The sequence below is a fragment of the Juglans regia genome, chromosome 16 (genome assembly GCF_001411555.2).
Source record: "Juglans regia cultivar Chandler chromosome 16, Walnut 2.0, whole genome shotgun sequence".
Classification (NCBI taxonomy): Eukaryota; Viridiplantae; Streptophyta; class Magnoliopsida; order Fagales; family Juglandaceae; genus Juglans; species Juglans regia.
This window is the reverse complement of record NC_049916.1, coordinates 8,380,631-8,398,660: the sequence shown is the minus strand read 5'-3', so window position 1 is coordinate 8,398,660 and position 18,030 is coordinate 8,380,631. Positions and strand designations below refer to the sequence as shown.

Here is an 18,030-nt window from a genome sequence, read left to right as displayed (position 1 = left end):
AGAAGCCCCGAGAACAACCAAAAGAAGCCGAGAATCTCACCCAAGGGTGCTGCGATAGTCACGAAGGCACAGAAGTGCTGAGAACACCCAGTCGAAGAAACGCAATTCCGGGAAGATGAGGAATTCACGTCGAACTCACCATAGAAGGCGCCAAACTAAGAGAACACCAAGTAGAAGAAACACAATTCCGAGAAGATGAGGAATTCACGTCCGACTCACCACAGAAGGTGTCGAAACTATGAAACCCACAAGCCCGAGAAAAAAAATTCGAAGGAGGCACGGTAATTAGGAACCTGCTCTTGGTACCATGTCAAAATTGTGTGACTGGTCGAATGAAATTGGCCTTTGAGTGATCTGTATATTATATATGAACTTTACAAGAGAGCTATACATGGAAAGAAACTAATTGCCAAGTGCTTCTAGTATTCTAGCCCTATATGGAAACTATATAATCTGGCAATATGCTAACTATACAAGCCTAAGGAAATTAAGTAAAGGTGAAATAAGGAAAAAAGAATAGAAGAAAAAAGATTGATTATGGACAACAAAGCTGTCCATTGACAAAGGCGACTTTGAATTCTTGGATGCAATCTCCGTTCAAACTTCTCACATTTCTTTTCCTCATCCGGAATTAGGTAACTTGCGAAACGCGACAATGCCACAAACACCGTAGCGTAATGCTCTACAGTCATGGTTCCCTGTACTAGATCAAGAAATTGTCTAGCTTTTGCTTCCTGGAGTGCTGGGGAAAAGAATTGGTCTAAAAATGCTAGCTTGAAGCGATCCCAAGTGATAGGTACTCCTTCGCTGAGTTTGAGCTGCAATAATTCCTGTGTAGAAGACTACCACTCATTTGCCAATACATAGGTAGCATACTCCACTTTCTACTCATCAGTACAGAAGAGAGCCCTAAATATCTTCTTCATCCTTTTAATCTAACTTTCAGCGTCAAGTGCTTTTGACTTGCCATCAAAGGTTGGAGGATGCTGTTGTGTAAACTGATTTAGAGTGCACCAACCTTGGGAGTCCTGGCTCCTATGCTTTGACCGTCGGCAAAATACTGGAGAAATCTGGTAGCAGCAGCAACCAAAATCTCAGGCTCGTTCGGTTGTGGTTCTACGGACCCTTCAGGGTGCGCATTAGTTCTAGTCATCGGTGCCATTCTAAACAATACAGTTCATGCGAATGAGCAAATAATAGTACAAATATTTCATCAATCATGCAATTAATCAAGAACATGGCAATAAGCATCAAACATAATAGTAAATAACTTCTCTTGAACTTTGAGTTGGCTAAGAGTCATCCTAGATATTTCCTATCCTAGAATTCTTTCTTTTAAAAGTCTACTAAATCTCTCGATCTGGACTCTGATATCAATTTGTAACACCCATTCTCGTAGGTCAAGAATATTACGTACATTCATAACATAATGCTTGGTGAAGAGATTTGAAGTCATGAAATTGCCTGGTTTATTGAATCATAAAACTCATATAGTATGACAGTCTTTCATAACATAAAAGCTGAGAAATAAGAGAAATGACATAAGCTAGTTCTATGTGAAACCAACACTGCTTAAATGTCTAGAGCATACACACTATCTCTGGAAATTTATTCTACTCTTGGCACTCCTGCTCTGTATCCACGAAATCATCATCTGGGACTTAAAAACATAGAAACAAACAAATGAGTCAAAGACTCAGTAATAGTACATCATATTGTAAACTTAACTTAGTTTAACATTAGGCTCAATTATGAAAACTTACATATATTGTCACACATTCACATAACACATATATCATTCATTAGTAACATGAGCGGAATCATACATAATCATGGCAATACATGTAACGTGGATGCATGAATAACTGACTCCATGCATTTCCTAACAATCATACATGACGTGTTCATCTTGTCTTTCACTTATTTAGTGGCAATAATTAAATGTGTACATCGGTCCAATTGTCGTTGACCGTATGTAACATATCATAACATGTAGTAAAATACGCTTGGGTTTGTGTTATCACTTAACATCTGGTGAACAATGCTTGAGTCCGTGGCACTGCATAACGTATCATAACATGTAGTGAAACACGCTTGAGTCTGTGTTATCACATATCATATGGTGAACTACGCTTGAGTCCATAGCACTCCATATGTATCATAACATGTTGTAAAACATGCTTGGGTCCGTGTTATCACATATCATATGGTGAACAACGCCTGAGTCCGTGACACTGCATAACGCAACCTGTGGTGAAGCATGTTTGGGTCCGTGTCATCTCAAAACATCATATCTTTCATGTGGTGGACCACGCTTGAGTTCGTGGTTTGCACATGCACTCATAACATGAGACCAATTTTAAAGTTCACTTGTCATTCATGTGTATTCTTGCTAACTTTCATAATGCATGAGAACATGTTTGACATTCATGAATTTACCTGGCATGGCATACTCTTGTGCATGGCATAACATTATACATGGCATATTAATGAGTTTTACACCACATAGCATATCATAGGCATGGCATAACATGATCCAAATATTACATGAACGTTACATGGCATACATGTGATTTTCATAACATCTCATCCATCTAACAATCCATACCAGCATAGCATCATAAGCATATCATCGTAATTCATCAAGATTCGTGAAAAGGGGCCTAACCTTGACTTGGCTCGTAGTGTTGCATAGGTAAACATCACATTTTTTATGCACAATCAGAATAATTACAGCACACATAATTATGATCATGCTACTTACCTCTTAGCGTTGCTTCCACAATCTCACGTCGTAGCTCTTGAACGAGAGAGAAAAGAGATGCAACTGGGTGGCTGGAAGTCATGGCGGTGCAGCTGGAGGTTCCCTCGGAATAGTGCGAGGTGGAGGGAGTTGCCTGGTCGGCGAGTTCTGTAGCTGCAGTGAGGTGATTCGACGTCCTCTAAGGTCGACGGTGGGCGGTGGCAACAACACACATGGCCTGTTTGGTTTTTGACAGTGGAGAGAGAGCGACGGAGGGGGGTTTAGGAGTCGACGCACGTCGTGAGGGGAGGAAGACTTACCGGCGGTGTCTTCTGTGGTTGTTTCCAGCAGGGTGGCTGTATGGGTAGGGAAATTTTGGTTTTCACATGGGGAGGTTCTGGCTGTGGGGGTTCTGTGAGTTTACTGAAGGGAATATTATGAGGAAAAGAGAGGATTTACGAGAGGGTTTTTTATGTGTGAATTGGTTTCCAATTAGGAAACTATTCAAATTAGGAAATCAAATAGACGGATATACGGGTGTAGACTGTGGAAGGAACCCAATCCAATACAATCACTATCTCAAAATAGATCTTAAAAATAATAAAAATACTAATAATAATAATAATAATTCTAAACCCTAATTTTGGACCCGTATGTTACAAAGTAGGAGTTTCGTATTTAACAGAGGAAAGGGAGATGTTCAGATTTTATTTTATTTTTAAAGAAAAGTTAAAAAAAAAAAATTAGAGTACCTTTTCAATGCATGCTGGTAAAAGTTATTGCTACATGGTTACTGTGCCATCCTCGTTTATGTCTGCTGATTAAGACTTTTCCTGAGTATTATTTAAATGCCTAATTACTTTCTTGCAAAATATTGGAGGATTCTTTTTTTTTTTTTTTCTTTTTAAATCAGGTTTGCTGAATTTTCTTTTCTTTCTAATATATCCTTTTCTTTTCCAAGATTGGGATTAATTTATTGCAAGCCACGAACTTCATCTATTGTGCTAATGAATTCTGGCTCAAATGGCACCTTCTCCCGTTGTAAGAAAAAAAAGTGGTGTGATAGGCTCAAGACCTAGTACTTATTCTCTAGGTTGTGATGATCTTACCTTTTCTTATCATCCTTTCGTTATCAGTTGATTCTTGTAGGAGTATGCTGCTCTGGAGGGGAGGTTGGTACTGATCCGTTTGCAGAGGTTTCATTGCAACCTTTGCCAGAGTACACAATACCATCTGATGGAGTCACCATGACTTGTATTACATGTACTGATAAGGGTCGTATTTTCTTGGCTGGTCGTGATGGCCACATTTATGAGTTGCATTACACAACAGGTTCGGGCTGGCAGAAGCGTTGTCGTAAAGTCTGCCTTACTACTGGTTTAGGAAGTGTTATTTCAAGGTATGTTTTGTTGTTCAAGTCTGCCTTACTATTGGTTTAGGAAGTGCGTTGTTGAGATTTGATTTTCTATATATTAACTAGAACATACCCTTGGTTTTCAGGTGGGTTGTACCAAGTGTATTTAAATTTGGAGCTGCTGACCCCATTGTCGAAATGGTTTTTGATAATGAAAGACAAATTTTATACACACGTACTGAAGAGATGAAACTTCAGGTTTTTGTTACGGGACCAAGTGGTGATGGTCCACTCAAGAAAGTGGCAGAAGAAAAGAATCTTATTAATCAAAGGGATGCACATTATGGAGGTAGACAATCAACCGGAACAAGAGCGACGACGAATCGGTTGACAAAACCATCTATTGTCTGCATTTCAACTCTATCTCTGCTGGAATCAAAGGGGCTACACCTTGTTGCTGTTTTGTCTGATGGAAGAAGGATGTACCTTTCCACTTCTCCATCTAGTGGAAACTTGGGTGGATTTAATTCTAACCATCATAAACCAAGCTGTTTAAAAGTTGTGACAACTAGGCCTTCTCCTCCTTTGGGGGTCAGTAGTGGACTTGCTTTGGGAGCCATGTCTCTTGCTGGTAGACCTCAGAATGAGGATCTCTCACTAAAGGTTGAGACAGCATATTATTCTGCAGGAACTCTTCTTCTTTCTGATTCATCACCACCAACCTTGTCTTCACTTCTCATTGTAAACAGAGATTCAAGCACACAATCGTCCCTCTCAAGTAGTTTAGGGACAGGTACAAGGAGTTCTCGTGCATTACGGGAATCTGTCTCTTCTATACCAGTAGAAGGACGAATGCTTTTTGTGGCAGATGTCTTACCCTTGCCAGATACTGCAGATACCGTGCAGTCTCTGTTTTCAGAAATTGAATTTGGAGGATTTGAAAGCTCGGGGGAGTCCTGTGAAAAAGTATCTGGTAAACTTTGGGCCAGAGGTGACCTTTCCACCCAACACATTTTGCCCAGGAGGAGAATCATCATTTTCAGTACCATGGGCATGATGGAATTAGTTTTAAACAGGCCTGTGGACATTCTAAGGAGGTTGTTAGAATCCAACTCACCAAGATCAATTTTAGAAGATTTCTTCAATCGTTTTGGTGCTGGCGAGGCAGCTGGAATGTGTTTAATGCTTGCTGCAAGAATAGTCCATTCTGAAAATCTTATAAGCAATGTTGTTGCTGAGAAGGCAGCTGAAGCTTTTGAGGACCCAAGACTTGTTGGAATGCCACAAGTTGAAGGTAGCAGTGCATTGTCAAACACTAGAACCACTGCTGGGGGATTTAGCATGGGTCAGGTTGTACAGGAGGCTGAGCCCATGTTTTCAGGTGCACATGAAGGGCTCTGCTTGTGCTCATCAAGGTTGCTTTTTCCCCTGTGGGAACTTCCTGTTATGGTTCTGAAAGGTGGTTTAGGTTCATCTGATGCCTTGCCTGAAAATGGGGTAGTCGTATGCAGACTCTCTGTTGGGGCCATGCAAGTCATTGAAAACAAGATTCGCTCGTTAGAGAAGTTTCTAAGGTCTAGAAGGAACCAAAGGAGGGGACTTTATGGCTGTGTAGCTGGTTTAGGAGACTTGACAGGCTCTATCCTTTATGGAACTGGTTCGGACTTTGGTACTGGTGACCAGAGTATGATGAGGAACTTATTTGGTTCTTATTCACGCAATGTCGATTCCAATGGTGGTGGGACATCTAATAAAAGGCAGAGATTACCATATAGTCCTGCAGAATTGGCTGCCATGGAGGTAGGTTGAAGTTGCTAATGTAGACATAGGTCTTTATACTTGTTATTTCATTTGCTAACTCTTTGGTTGTTGTGCTAAAGGTGAGGGCAATGGAATGTATTAGGCAGTTGCTTCTTAGATCTGGCGAAGCCCTGTTTTTACTCCAACTTCTCTCTCAGCATCATGTCACACGCTTGGTTCAGGGATTTGATGCTAATCTAAGACAGGCATTAGTTCAATTGACATTCCATCAACTAGTTTGTTCTGAGGAGGGTGATCGCCTCGCTACAATGCTGATATCAGCTCTAATGGAGGTAATTGGAAGTTCGGATGAAACCCTTTAATGAAGCTCCACTTACACAAGCTCTTCTACTTGCCAACAAGTTTCTTCCTTTTCTTGTCTGACAATTTTAGTGGCTATGTGTGGTTTTATCTGACATTATCTTCAATTTTAAATATTTTTCGTAATTTGACATTCTTCATTTCTTCAGTATTATACTGGTCCTGATGGCAGAGGGACGGTTGATGATATCAGTGCAAAACTTAGGGAGGGTTGTCCAAGCTATTACAAGGAGCCTGATTACAAGTTTTTCTTAGCTGTCGAATGTCTTGAGAGGGCTGCTGTAACTCCAGATGCTGAGGAAAAGGAGAACCTTGCTAGAGAGGCCTTTGACTACTTGAGTAAAGTTCCAGAGTCTGCTGATTTACGAACTGTCTGCAAGCGGTTTGAGGATTTAAGGTCAGTTGATTTTTTAAGCTGAGTGCTTGAGGCCAGAGTCCTTTTTGATTGCTTGATTTCTCTATTAGATTATTATGTCAAGAACCTGATCTTTAGAGGGGCATTGCAGATTCTATGAAGCTGTTGTTCGTTTACCGCTGCAGAAGGCACAGGCTCTTGACCCTGCAGGTGATGCATATAATGATCAAATTGATACAGCTACTCGAGAATATGCACTTGCTCAGCGTGAACAGTGCTATGAGATAATTATCAGTGCTTTGCGTTCTTTGAAGGGTGATGCTTCTCAGAGGGAATTTGGGTCTCCTGCTAGGCCTGCTACTGCAAGATCTTCCCTTGATCAGGCCTCTCGGAAGAAATATATATGCCAGATTGTTCAACTTGGTGTCCAATCACCTGACAAAATATTTCATGAGTACTTGTACAGGGCTATGATTGAGTTTGGCCTTGAAAATGAGTTGTTGGAGTACGGAGGTCCCGATTTGGTGCCTTTTCTGCAAAGTGCTGGCCGTGAACCTATGCAAGAGGTTTTCTTAAATTAAAATTAAAACTATTTTTATTTCTATTTATTTCATTGTAGACTTGATCTAAAGCATTGGTAATTGTTGTCATTATCTTAAATTTTGTTTGTATATACATTTGCAACCATGTGTTGAAAACTTGCAGTTCTCCGAAAACACTTGGTTTGTATAAGCATCCTTCTGGAGGATTAGTATCATGTTTCTATTATCTGTCTTGTAGGTTCGAGTTGTTTCTTCTGTGACATCAGCTACTTCTCTTATGGGTCAATCAGGAGCACCTATACACTCTAATCAATCCAAGTACTTTGATCTTTTGGCACGGTACTATGTCTTGAAACGGCAGCATATGCTTGCAGCTCATGTTTTGCTAAGACTGGCTGAGAGGCGTTCAACTGATGTGGGGGATGTTCCTTCTCTTGAAAAGAGGTTGGCAGCTTCACTTTATTAAGGTTTTTTATTACCAACTTTTGATTTACAGAAGAATGGTTCATTGTTTAATTTTGCAACTTGCTTTGGTTTAAATAACCTAAAATTGAATGGACCCTTGGCTTTAGTTTACCAGAGAGAAAAATGCATCTGTACTAAAGCAAGTAATCAAAGACAGAATCAAATACTGCAATCAAGAACTCCACCATTCTAAAACTGTCCAGGAAGGGTACTGCCAAGTGGACAAGAAAATCAACCCTTTAAAAGCATGTTAATTAACATATGATAATGATTCTAAAAACTCAAGAAAATAAGTGACCTGTATAACAAATGGAGGCCTTCAAGAAAGCAAAAAAGGGCTCCATAGAAAAACGAAACTTAATTCATGCAATAGCACTTGTTTTCTTTGGAACATGTGTCCATTCTATCCTTTCAAACACCTGATACCAAACATAATAATCTATTTTCTTACCAGGCATCTCTTTTTGTTTTCAAATCTCCTGTTCAGCCAAGGGCCTGTGCATCCCTGGGATTAGTTGGGAATTTGCTCTCGGACACCCGGGTGCCAATAAAAAAAAAAATCCCCGGTTAAGCCATCCAATACCTTAACTACAATTCCCACCTTTTTTATGAGATAAATATTTATGAAAAAGCACAAAAGGTTGGCTCTTGCCACCTAGCAGATCCATAATTCTTTCGAGCATGACCCAAGCCAATCAAACTTGACTGAAGAAGTCCTCCACGGTTCTCGCCTCTTGTACACCAAGAAGGTACATAAAGCCCCTGTAGCTTCCATTGAATTGGACATTTAAGTACGAGATGCAGGGTTGAGTCACTCTTGCATTTGCACATATAGCACTATTTTGGGATGAATATTCCTCTCTCTATTTGCTCTGCCCATTCCATGTGTGAACTTTCCAAAATGAATGCCCACTTTCTTAATTTAGTATAGAAAATTTTATAACCTTGTGAATTACCCTCTAAAGGTTGTCTCGTAGTCCAACTCTTCAATAGTAATTTCTTTTCAAGAGACAAGGATACGAAGTGTTAAGTTGGGTTTGCAAAAATGCACACTTCATATGGGACGGAGGGAGTAATAATCATAGTGAGAAGTAATAATCATAGTGACGATAGTTCCTGCGAAGCAGCAAAATGAAATTGGATGCTTTTGAAGGTGCACAAGTTGCCAAATCTCCTTCCAAGATCTTTTTCCCTGACATCATAGTAAAATTTCAGAGAGAGAACTTACCAGAAACAAATTCAGAGAATATTTTTGGTCTATCGACACCTCTTACTAGACACCCAACTTTTACCCTTCTGTGGAACATTTACTGATTCCACTTTCTGACCCTCAAAACACTCTAATAAACTTGGACTATGAAATGAAGACAATCTAATGTAAGTTGTTGTAGCTTCCTTGTTTTTATGTAACGGTCACTATGTCTATCTATAAAGATGAATTTGAAAGGCTCCTGCCAAAAGCAAAGATCCTTCTAGAACTGCCATTCCCCTCAATAGAATAAATTTGTCGGATAAAATTGTCCCAGCTCTGTGTAAATGACAGCTTTTTACATTTTGTCAAACACAGGTATCAGTACCTTAGTAATGCAGTTCTACAGGCAAAGAATGCAAGTAACAGTAATGGTTTGGTTGGATCTGCACAAGTTGGTTTTGACAATGGACTGCTAGATCTGCTTGAAGGGAAGCTTGCTGTTCTTCGGTTTCAGATAAAGATCAAAGAAGAACTGGAAGCTATAGCTTCCAGGTTAGATGCTTCACCTGGCACATCTGAGTCTGCTCAAAATGAACTCCCTGAAAGCAGTTTGACTGCCGATGCTGCCAATGTTCCAAGCGCTGCACGTGAAAAGGCTAAAGAGCTATCCTTAGAATTAAAGAGCATAACTCAACTATATAATGAGTATGCCGTTCCATTTGAGCTCTGGGAGGTACTTTCTTTATGTTCCTCATCAATAAATAAGCACTATGGAATGAAGTTTTCTGACATGAGTTGAATTGTTTTAATATCATAACTATTTAAGAATACATCTTGCTGCATTAGACAAAACGAGATAATAATGAACCAAAGATAAATGCTAAAAAATACTTAAGTTCTGTATTCTATCGTTATTTACAATTTTAGTTGCGCTTGCTTTGGTGTTTTGGTAGGTTTTGTATAATTTCCACAGTACTACTACCTTGAAAGTTCAAAACATGTTAAACTGAAGATATGCCGTTCCATACAGCTGTTTCTTCTTTATCTGAAATTTCATTATGAATTTGGTTATTTTGCAAAATAGATTTCAATGCATCATCAAGTTTTGTTGGAAAATCATATTTCTTGCTTAGGGGTGGATGATAAGTATGAATTGGCCATTTATATTTGTTGTTCTTGTGTCTTTCTATCATCCTCTTTGCTCTGTCCATTCTATCGATATAGAGGCATTCTTTTCCCCTTTTTCATCTTCTCTTTTAATTTGTGTTTATTTAAGAAGAAAAACTGTACATAGATACACTATTAAATCCACCTAGGCATTGCTTTGTAGTTACACAAAACTGTTTAGTTTTTTGGGTTAAATACAAAAATAGTTCTTGTGGTTTGTTCTGAAATCAATTACTCCCTGGCTTTTTATATTGAACTTTTTATTCAGTTTTAATAAAGATGAAATTGATCCCTACCGTTGGAAATCCATTAGAAGAGCCACGCCAATCAATCAACATTCGTCGCCTGCCACTTAAATAAAAGAATACAAAAAATTAAAAAAAAAAAAAAAAATTACCCCAGGAAAGGTGGTGCTGCGGTGGTTGGAGTAGGGACCCAGAGGTAGCTCACATTGAGGGTGGACTGGCTTAGAGCCAACTTTGGGAGGCCTGGTTTGGGCCATCCTGTAACACCCCGTTCCCGAAAAGACATTTTAGAATTTTAGAGGAGCCAGTGTGCTACTACTAAACATTGTGATACCCCATATGATATGGATAAGGGTAGGTGGTGTATGGGATCCCACATTGCTTGGGAAGGAGAAGTTCTTGCTCTTTATAAGGTTCCAATGGGGTTCTAATTGTATTATTGACTAGTCCTTTTGGAGTATAGGCCATGTGGTTTGGGCCTTCCATTGGGGCGTTACAAATGGTATCAGAGTCTATTCCAACCAGAAATGTGGGACTTGAGCCATACCACCTACAATGGACAGGCCCGACGAGGACGTCGGGAATTTAAGGGGGGTAGATTGTGATACTCCATATGATATGGATAAGGGTAGGTGGTGTATAGGATCTCACATTGCTTGAGAAGGAGAAGTTCTTGCTCTTTATAAGGTTCCAATGGGGCTCTAATTGTATCATTGACTAGTCCTTTTGGAGTATAGGCCATGTGGTTTAGGCCTTCCATTGGGGCGTTACACACCCAGATACTCTCCCACCAGCCAACCCTCCCTAAACGGGGAGGGGATTTATCAAATTGTTTTTAAGTTGAATTTTCTTTACATTTTTTTAGTTTTTTTAACTCGAGTGACAAGTGTTGAAAGTTGATTGGCTGATGTGGCGCTTCTAACTGACCAATTTGATCTTTATCAAAACCACACTAAGAAGGTCAATAAAAAGAAGTCAGGAGCAATTTGATTTCAGAGCAAACCCCAGGAACTATTTTTGTACTTAATCCTATTTTATTTTTTTATGTGTCATGCAATTTTATAAATATGCAGAGGGCCACAAATGAAGTGCACAAGAAGTATGCAAAATAATGCACCCAACTAGTAAGAAAATAAAAGAGAGCAAAAACCCTTAAAGAGTCTAGAAGACTAGATTATTGAGAGCTGTTTTGAGCAGCCATCCAAACATTGAGGGAGTGGAATATTATGGCTTTTAATATTATCTGTCATTGAAAGTTTGAACATCACACTCTTGCTAGATACACCACATAAGCACCATTAAGCTCATGGTGGCCAGCCTCCAAACTTCTGAGTTTCTAGGGATTCCATCAACATGCCAACAATTCGACCACCCATCAAGGCATAACCTAATTTGTATCAAAAGTGATGAGTAATGCTGTCAATAAGTTCTTGGAAAATTCATAATTTAGCAGAAGATGATTAATATTTTCCCATTCTACTTGCACATATAACACTGATCCATTGTTATGATATATCTCTTTCTCAAGTTATCCATGGTTAATATCCTATTATTTTCATCAATAAAATCATTATTACTTGTCAAAAACATATCCTATTGTGTCTCACCGAGCCAATATGTGCTCTCTGATTTCTGAGGGAGGCTTGGGGGTTTGAAATTTACTTTGTTTAACAAAGCTCTTCTAGGGAAGTGGATTTGGCCTTACCAAAATGAAAGGGAAGCCTTGTGGAAAGTGGTAGTAGATTCTAAATTTGGTTACACTTAGGGCTGCAAATGAACAGAGCAGTTCGTGAACAACTGAAGCGCAGCTTGTGTATACTCAGTTCGAACTCAGTTCATTTAATGAATGAGATGTTCACAAAAACTAATATAGGTTCGAATATTAAACAAGCAAAACTCGTATAAACTAGGCTCAACTCGGTTTAGGCTCGTGAACAAAGCTCATATAAGCTCCACTTGATTCGTTTGAGCTCGTTTTGAAGCTCATAATATGTTTTATATATGCACATGTTATATTTATTACATGTTAGTTATATTTTATATATTTAATTATATATTACTAATTTATTTGTAGTTATTTAATATATATAGATATATTATGTTCCCAAAGTGTGTATAGGATAATTTGTATAATAATATATCATACAACTAGAACTTTTGATTTATGATGTTATCTGTATGTATTAAATAGTTTAGTTTATTACATTTATCTTATAAAGAAAAAGTCTATCCTCGGTCCATTTTGCGGACACCTTGCAGACGAACAACCTGACATGCCAGCTCAAAAATAAAACGGAGTGTATCAGAGAAACAGAGGGCGGGAGTGAAAATTGCAAGGAATGCTGGTGAGAGAGAAAAATAAGAACGAAATGGTGTGTTTGATTCGTGCATACGGTGCATTTCATGATCCCCTTCTTTCCTTCTCCATTCTCCTCCATTCCCCTGTTTGATTCTCCTCTCCTCCATCTCCTCCCCCATCTCCATTCCCCCGTTGGATGATGATGAATTCTATGGACACCTGCTGAATAAGCTTTTCCCAGCTGTTTTACAGCTTGAATATGATCATCTGCAACTATTACATTTACTGCTAGAGTTATTGTCTGTCTTCCATTCACATTGTAAGTGGGAAACGAAAATGCAATGCCTTAACCATTTTCTGGTTAATATACCATGTTAAAGATTTGATGTGTTTTGCTACTTCTAATTTCATAGTCATGGGCTTCTTTTCAAAAAAAAAAAAAAAAAATGGACGCAAGCAAAGCAAGAGCACCAACCAGAGACAACGCGGAGTGGTGGCAGAGCTGCGGAGTGCAGCCGACCTTCAGATCTGACAAGGAGGTGGGTCGCGAAGAAGGAGCCTCGTCTTCTTTCTTCTCCGTGAAGGATCTAACGCTTTGGTTGGAGGTGGGTTTGCAGTTTGCACACTGAAACAGAGGAATAGAGAAACAAAACCTCCTGCAAGTCGATTGGATCTGGGTTTGCAGTTTGCTCACTGGTTTCTCACAGGAGCAGAACCAGCTCTTCTCTCTTTTTCGTGTTTTTCTCTTCTCTTTTCTTCTTTTTTTTTTATAATAAAATATGTGCTGACATGGCAGATTCATGTGCATCTTCATGCGTGAAGTTGCCTGTATATAGAAGAACTGTTTTATAAAAAGTTATACCATAAGAATTTTTTTAATCATAACAATTTGGTTGAATAGTTAAATGGAGAGTTTTTTGAAAAATTAAAAAAAAAAAATATTATTCAAAAGATAAAATTCAGAAATTTCCAAAAATAAAAATAAAAAACAAGTTTGAGCTCAAGTTGTTTGTTTATTTTTAGTTGAGCTCAAGCCGAATTCAAACAGCATTAATGGTTAATGAGCCAAGTTCAAACAAGGATATTCGAGTTTTATTTGAGTTCAAGCCGAGTTCGAACGAGTAAACATGTTAATTGAGCTCGAGTACCCTTGTTCAAATTCGACTCAACTTGGTTCATTTGCAGCCCTTGAGTTATGCTTGTGGCGGGTGGTGTTCTAGTGAAGCTTATGGGACCCATGAAGCAGGGTTGTGGCATCGAAAGAGGATGGGGTTGAGATGGGGCCCCCAGAGAAGCTTTCTCAGAGGTATTTAGTGCAGAGAAGCTTAATAGGTTATGTATTAAAGGTAACTAGTTGTTCCTCCAAGGGGAATGTTAGTTTTTTCAGAGTGGGCCATGATTTTGAGGTTGATGCCTTCATAGGACTCCACTAGGTGGCAAGGGTATTATGGTAAAGAGCTATTCAGTAGGACTGGAATTGCATGGGTGATGCCTAGGAGGGTAGTGGATCTCTTAGCTTGTTGGAGTGGTCTCCAAGGTTGTCTCCAGGTGGCTGCAGTTTGGAGATTGATTCCCGTAGGTCTTAATGTGGCGTATATGGGTTGAAAGTAATGATAGGAGCTTTAAAAATGGGGAGCGCACTTTGGAGAAACTTTGAAATCTCTTCATGCACACCTTAGTTATTTGGTTTTCTGCATGTACTCAATGGATTTAGTGTTAATGATTTTTCTGGTTCCTAGAATGTAACTAGGTGTTTCTTTTGTATACTCCATGTGTATTTGGGCTACGCCTACTTCATTCATTTTAATAAAATTTTTCTTATTTATAAAATAAATAAATAAAAGGGACTCCGCTAGATTATGGACGTGTGTTTTAGGATTTAGCAGGGTTGAGTTTTGCTAATAATGGGGTGCTAGTGGTGTTTGGCCATTCGAGTTGGTATTTTGCCATGGGCTGTCTGTGGTTGTTTCAGATCACAAATGCCCAGTTAATGGATTTGGATGTCGAGACATTGATGTATTGTTTTCTTCGAGTTGTTATTATTGGTTTTCCTCCACCTCAGTGGGGGCTTATTAATAATAAGAGGCTTTGACCTCTCCTTTCTTGGAAAAAAAAAATGCATTTTGGGTATTAGTAGTAAATTTAATTTTGGCCAGATTGACAGCAGATCCAACCTTAAAACAATTTGTTATATCTTTTAAAAAATGGAATGTGCTGTAATTGAAATTATGTTTTTTTTCTTTTCTCCATCTTATTAAAAAGTCCCTTTCTTTTCCTTTCCTTTGTTCAGATATGTCTGGAAATGCTGTACTTTGCAAACTATTCCGGTGATGCTGATAGTAGCATTGTAAGAGAAACCTGTGCTAGACTTATTGATCAGGCTCTTTCAAGGGGCGGAATTGCTGAAGCATGTTCAGTACTGAAAAGAGTCGGTTCACACATTTATCCCGGAGATGGAGCTGTTTTACCTTTGGACACTCTCTGCCTTCACCTTGAGAAGGCTGCGCTGGTAGATTTTGCATATATTTTTGCAGCTTTAGCTAATTAATATTTACAGCAAGCAAGAGTGTTGCCTTTTTTTCCCTTTTTGAGCCTAGAAACGTGTGGAAATATTTGAGTTTTGCCTTCATGTGTCATCCTTATTTCAGGAGAGATCTGAATCTGGCATTGAATCTGTTGGAGAAGAAGATGTTGCAAGAGCTCTCCTTGCTGCTTGCAAGGGTGCAACAGAACCTGTGTTGAACACTTACGACCAATTATTATCAAATGGAGCTATTTTGCCATCACCAAAGCTCAGGTTACGCCTTCTCCGATCAGTGCTACTGGTACTTCGTGAGTGGGCAATGTCTGTATTTGCACAGAGAATCGGTACTAGCGCAACGGGGGCTTCTTTAATATTAGGTGGAACATTTTCACTTGAGCAAACAGCAGTCATTAACCAAGGAGTTAGAGATAAGATCACAAGTGCAGCAAATAGGTAAACTCGTTATTTTTCATGTTCCTCTTATTATACGAATTGTTTTTTTCCTCGTATCATATGAATTGACTTATTATTTATGTTATATGGGATCATTTTGTTGGTTAGCCTTCATTTCCCGGTTGGATCCTCAAATTGACTTTCGAATGTCATGCTACTGTATGAAATGAAAATTTTGGGTTATGGTCTCAAATGTTTCTTGCAAGTTCACCTTGCATGTTCTGTCTGATTAAGTAGTACACAAACATAAAACCCTCACCCATTTCTAATGGCATCTCATTATTCATGGCATATTGATAGTCTATGGGCTGCCGCCCAAAATTGTTAATCAAGAATGATTAATTAGTGTTACATATCTGGTCGGTATGCTATAAAATATCATACTTCTTTAAACTAGAAAAGGGCCGACACCACTCATAGATGTCATTTTTCTGTCCCCAGTTCCCTATATGAGTTAATGTCCTTCAAATGCATGTTAAAGTTATTTCTACAAGTATGATTATCATCCCGGTTCTTTTATCTAGATGAATGTTGTCAACATAATTTTTTTCATATAGTTTATTCAGTTAATTTTTTATAGGTATAGTTTATTCAGTTATTTACAAAACGAATAGAGGAAGCACTTATGAATTTGGCTGTCATGTTAGAGCCTCAGATTTATCGTGTTGGTGAATAAGTTCGATAGTATGAGGACCCATTAAGCTGTTTTGCTTTGCTCAACGGAGTAATTAAAGAACCGATATAATTAAGATTGAGAAGCTTGTGAATACAGAGGTGGATGTTTGGTTGCCAAAGTAGTAACTTTGGAGGCTGATATGTTTTTTATAATGTCACATTTAGTTATATTCTTTTTCTATTGCTTTATGGTTCTTGGGAGGGTAAGGATCCATTGGTTTCGTGGGAATGTCTTTTTTTTTTTATTGGCACCGGGTGTCTGGGAACAACATTCCAACTAATCCCGGGGGTGCACGAGCCCTTGGCAAGAAGTTTCCCGCAAGTACACCTCGGGTAATTCAAGTGAAAAATCCCCTAGTCTGATGGCCCCCTAGGTTTGCACCAAAGAGGATTCAAACCCTAGACCTAGAGGGAGCATACCACCAAGACCAAAGCCTTTACCACTTGAGCCAACCCCTGGGTGTTCTCTTGGGACTATCTGGGGTGTGCTGAATGTGGAACAGGCTGGATCCACTTCATTTGCAATGTATAAGTAGAATCAACTACTTTTGAAGAGCAAAATTTCGGTGTGATTCCCAACCACTGTTAAGCTTTCATAGAAACACATTGATACCAGAGTTTCATTAGCAGCCTATCACAAATGACTGCGTCTTGGGGTTTCCTATAGTTCTGTAGTAAATTTTGTGCAATGTCTTTATGTTGGAATGTTTTAATTTGGAGTCCCAGTACAAACCTGATTGTGGAGATCTTCGAGTAATTTGTCTTTAATTTTTGCTTTCTTGATCCATTATTGTCTTCTGGTTGTTGGATGTATACTCGGGCTATATTTTAACCATTTTGTTTTGAACTGTGTTCTTGTTTTTTCTCGTTGAAAGTAGTGCTCCACTTCTGAATTGAGTTCCACTCCCACTACGACTGTTGGGATGTTCTTGCCTCTTTTTCTTTCTTTCTCCCAGGGCTTGAAATTACCAAAACTGAAAACACATAGGGAAATGGAGAATTCTATCTATTTGTACGAATTTGTTACTTTGATAACAAATCTTCCTTCCACAAGTTGACAATTTAGATGGTTATCAACTTCTAGCCAACTTTCATTTGACTTGCATTTTGAGTTGATAAGGTGGGATTTGGGATGTCACATGTAGCTGTATCTGCTCTGTTTTTTTCTTTTTTTTTGGTTGCTAGGCCCATGCCTAATAGCAGTAGAGAAAATAATTTGAGCTCACAATTTAATGGTCCTTCTTTCACATTACAAGAAAGATAAGCTAGGTTCCAAACCATCAAGTTTTAGTATATGCTTTAGGAACTGCATAGAAGGCATATTCAAGATTTACTTTTCGTCTCATTGAATTTGGAATAGCAGGTATATGACTGAGGTTCGGAGGTTGGCCCTTCCGCAGAACCAGACAGAGGCCGTTTACCGAGGCTTTCGAGAACTCGAAGAGTCACTGATAAGTTCTTTTTCTTTTAATAATAATTTTTGACAGTTTTCTTGTACGGTTTATGGTGTTGTATGAGTGTTATCTTTTAGATATTGGTTCTCTAAATAGAAATGCTATAAAATATTCAAATTGGATATGATAATGTTATGAGTACTTGGCACTTGATTATTATTAGAAAATGTCTAAAATCATGTAGAAAATACTAAGAAATAAATTAAAATGTAAAAAATAAACTATAAAAAAATAAAAAAAATCAAATACAGATGTTTTTTTTTTAATAAAAAAATAGAATCACCCGGGGGATAGACCTCTATCCTCTGCCTTCACATATTACAGTTGGGGATGCGCAGCACCGAGAGGCTGAGGCCAAACCTAACCTTTTTTTATGTGTGTGGGCTAGTCTTCATCCCCTTTGCGCACGGTAGGCTTGTGCATGGAGGCAGCATTGTCCCA

General features: G+C 38.7%; 1 protein-coding gene across 1 annotated transcript in view; it reads left to right on the top strand.

The window, feature by feature from the left end:
- The window catches only part of LOC108997629 (nuclear pore complex protein NUP155), a 38,401-nt gene extending 20,656 nt beyond the window's left edge, over positions 1–17,745 (top strand). The window contains exons 4-13 of the mRNA XM_018973978.2: positions 3,880–4,142; positions 4,244–5,897; positions 5,978–6,190; positions 6,368–6,615; positions 6,725–7,139; positions 7,354–7,559; positions 9,148–9,505; positions 14,774–14,992; positions 15,132–15,460; positions 17,499–17,745. Coding sequence (XP_018829523.2) covers positions 3,880–4,142; positions 4,244–5,897; positions 5,978–6,190; positions 6,368–6,615; positions 6,725–7,139; positions 7,354–7,559; positions 9,148–9,505; positions 14,774–14,992; positions 15,132–15,460; positions 17,499–17,619 — 4,026 coding nt within the window. The 3' untranslated portion in view covers positions 17,620–17,745. The remainder of the gene's footprint in view (positions 1–3,879; positions 4,143–4,243; positions 5,898–5,977; positions 6,191–6,367; positions 6,616–6,724; positions 7,140–7,353; positions 7,560–9,147; positions 9,506–14,773; positions 14,993–15,131; positions 15,461–17,498) is intronic.
- The last annotated feature ends 285 nt before the right edge of the window (positions 17,746–18,030 follow it).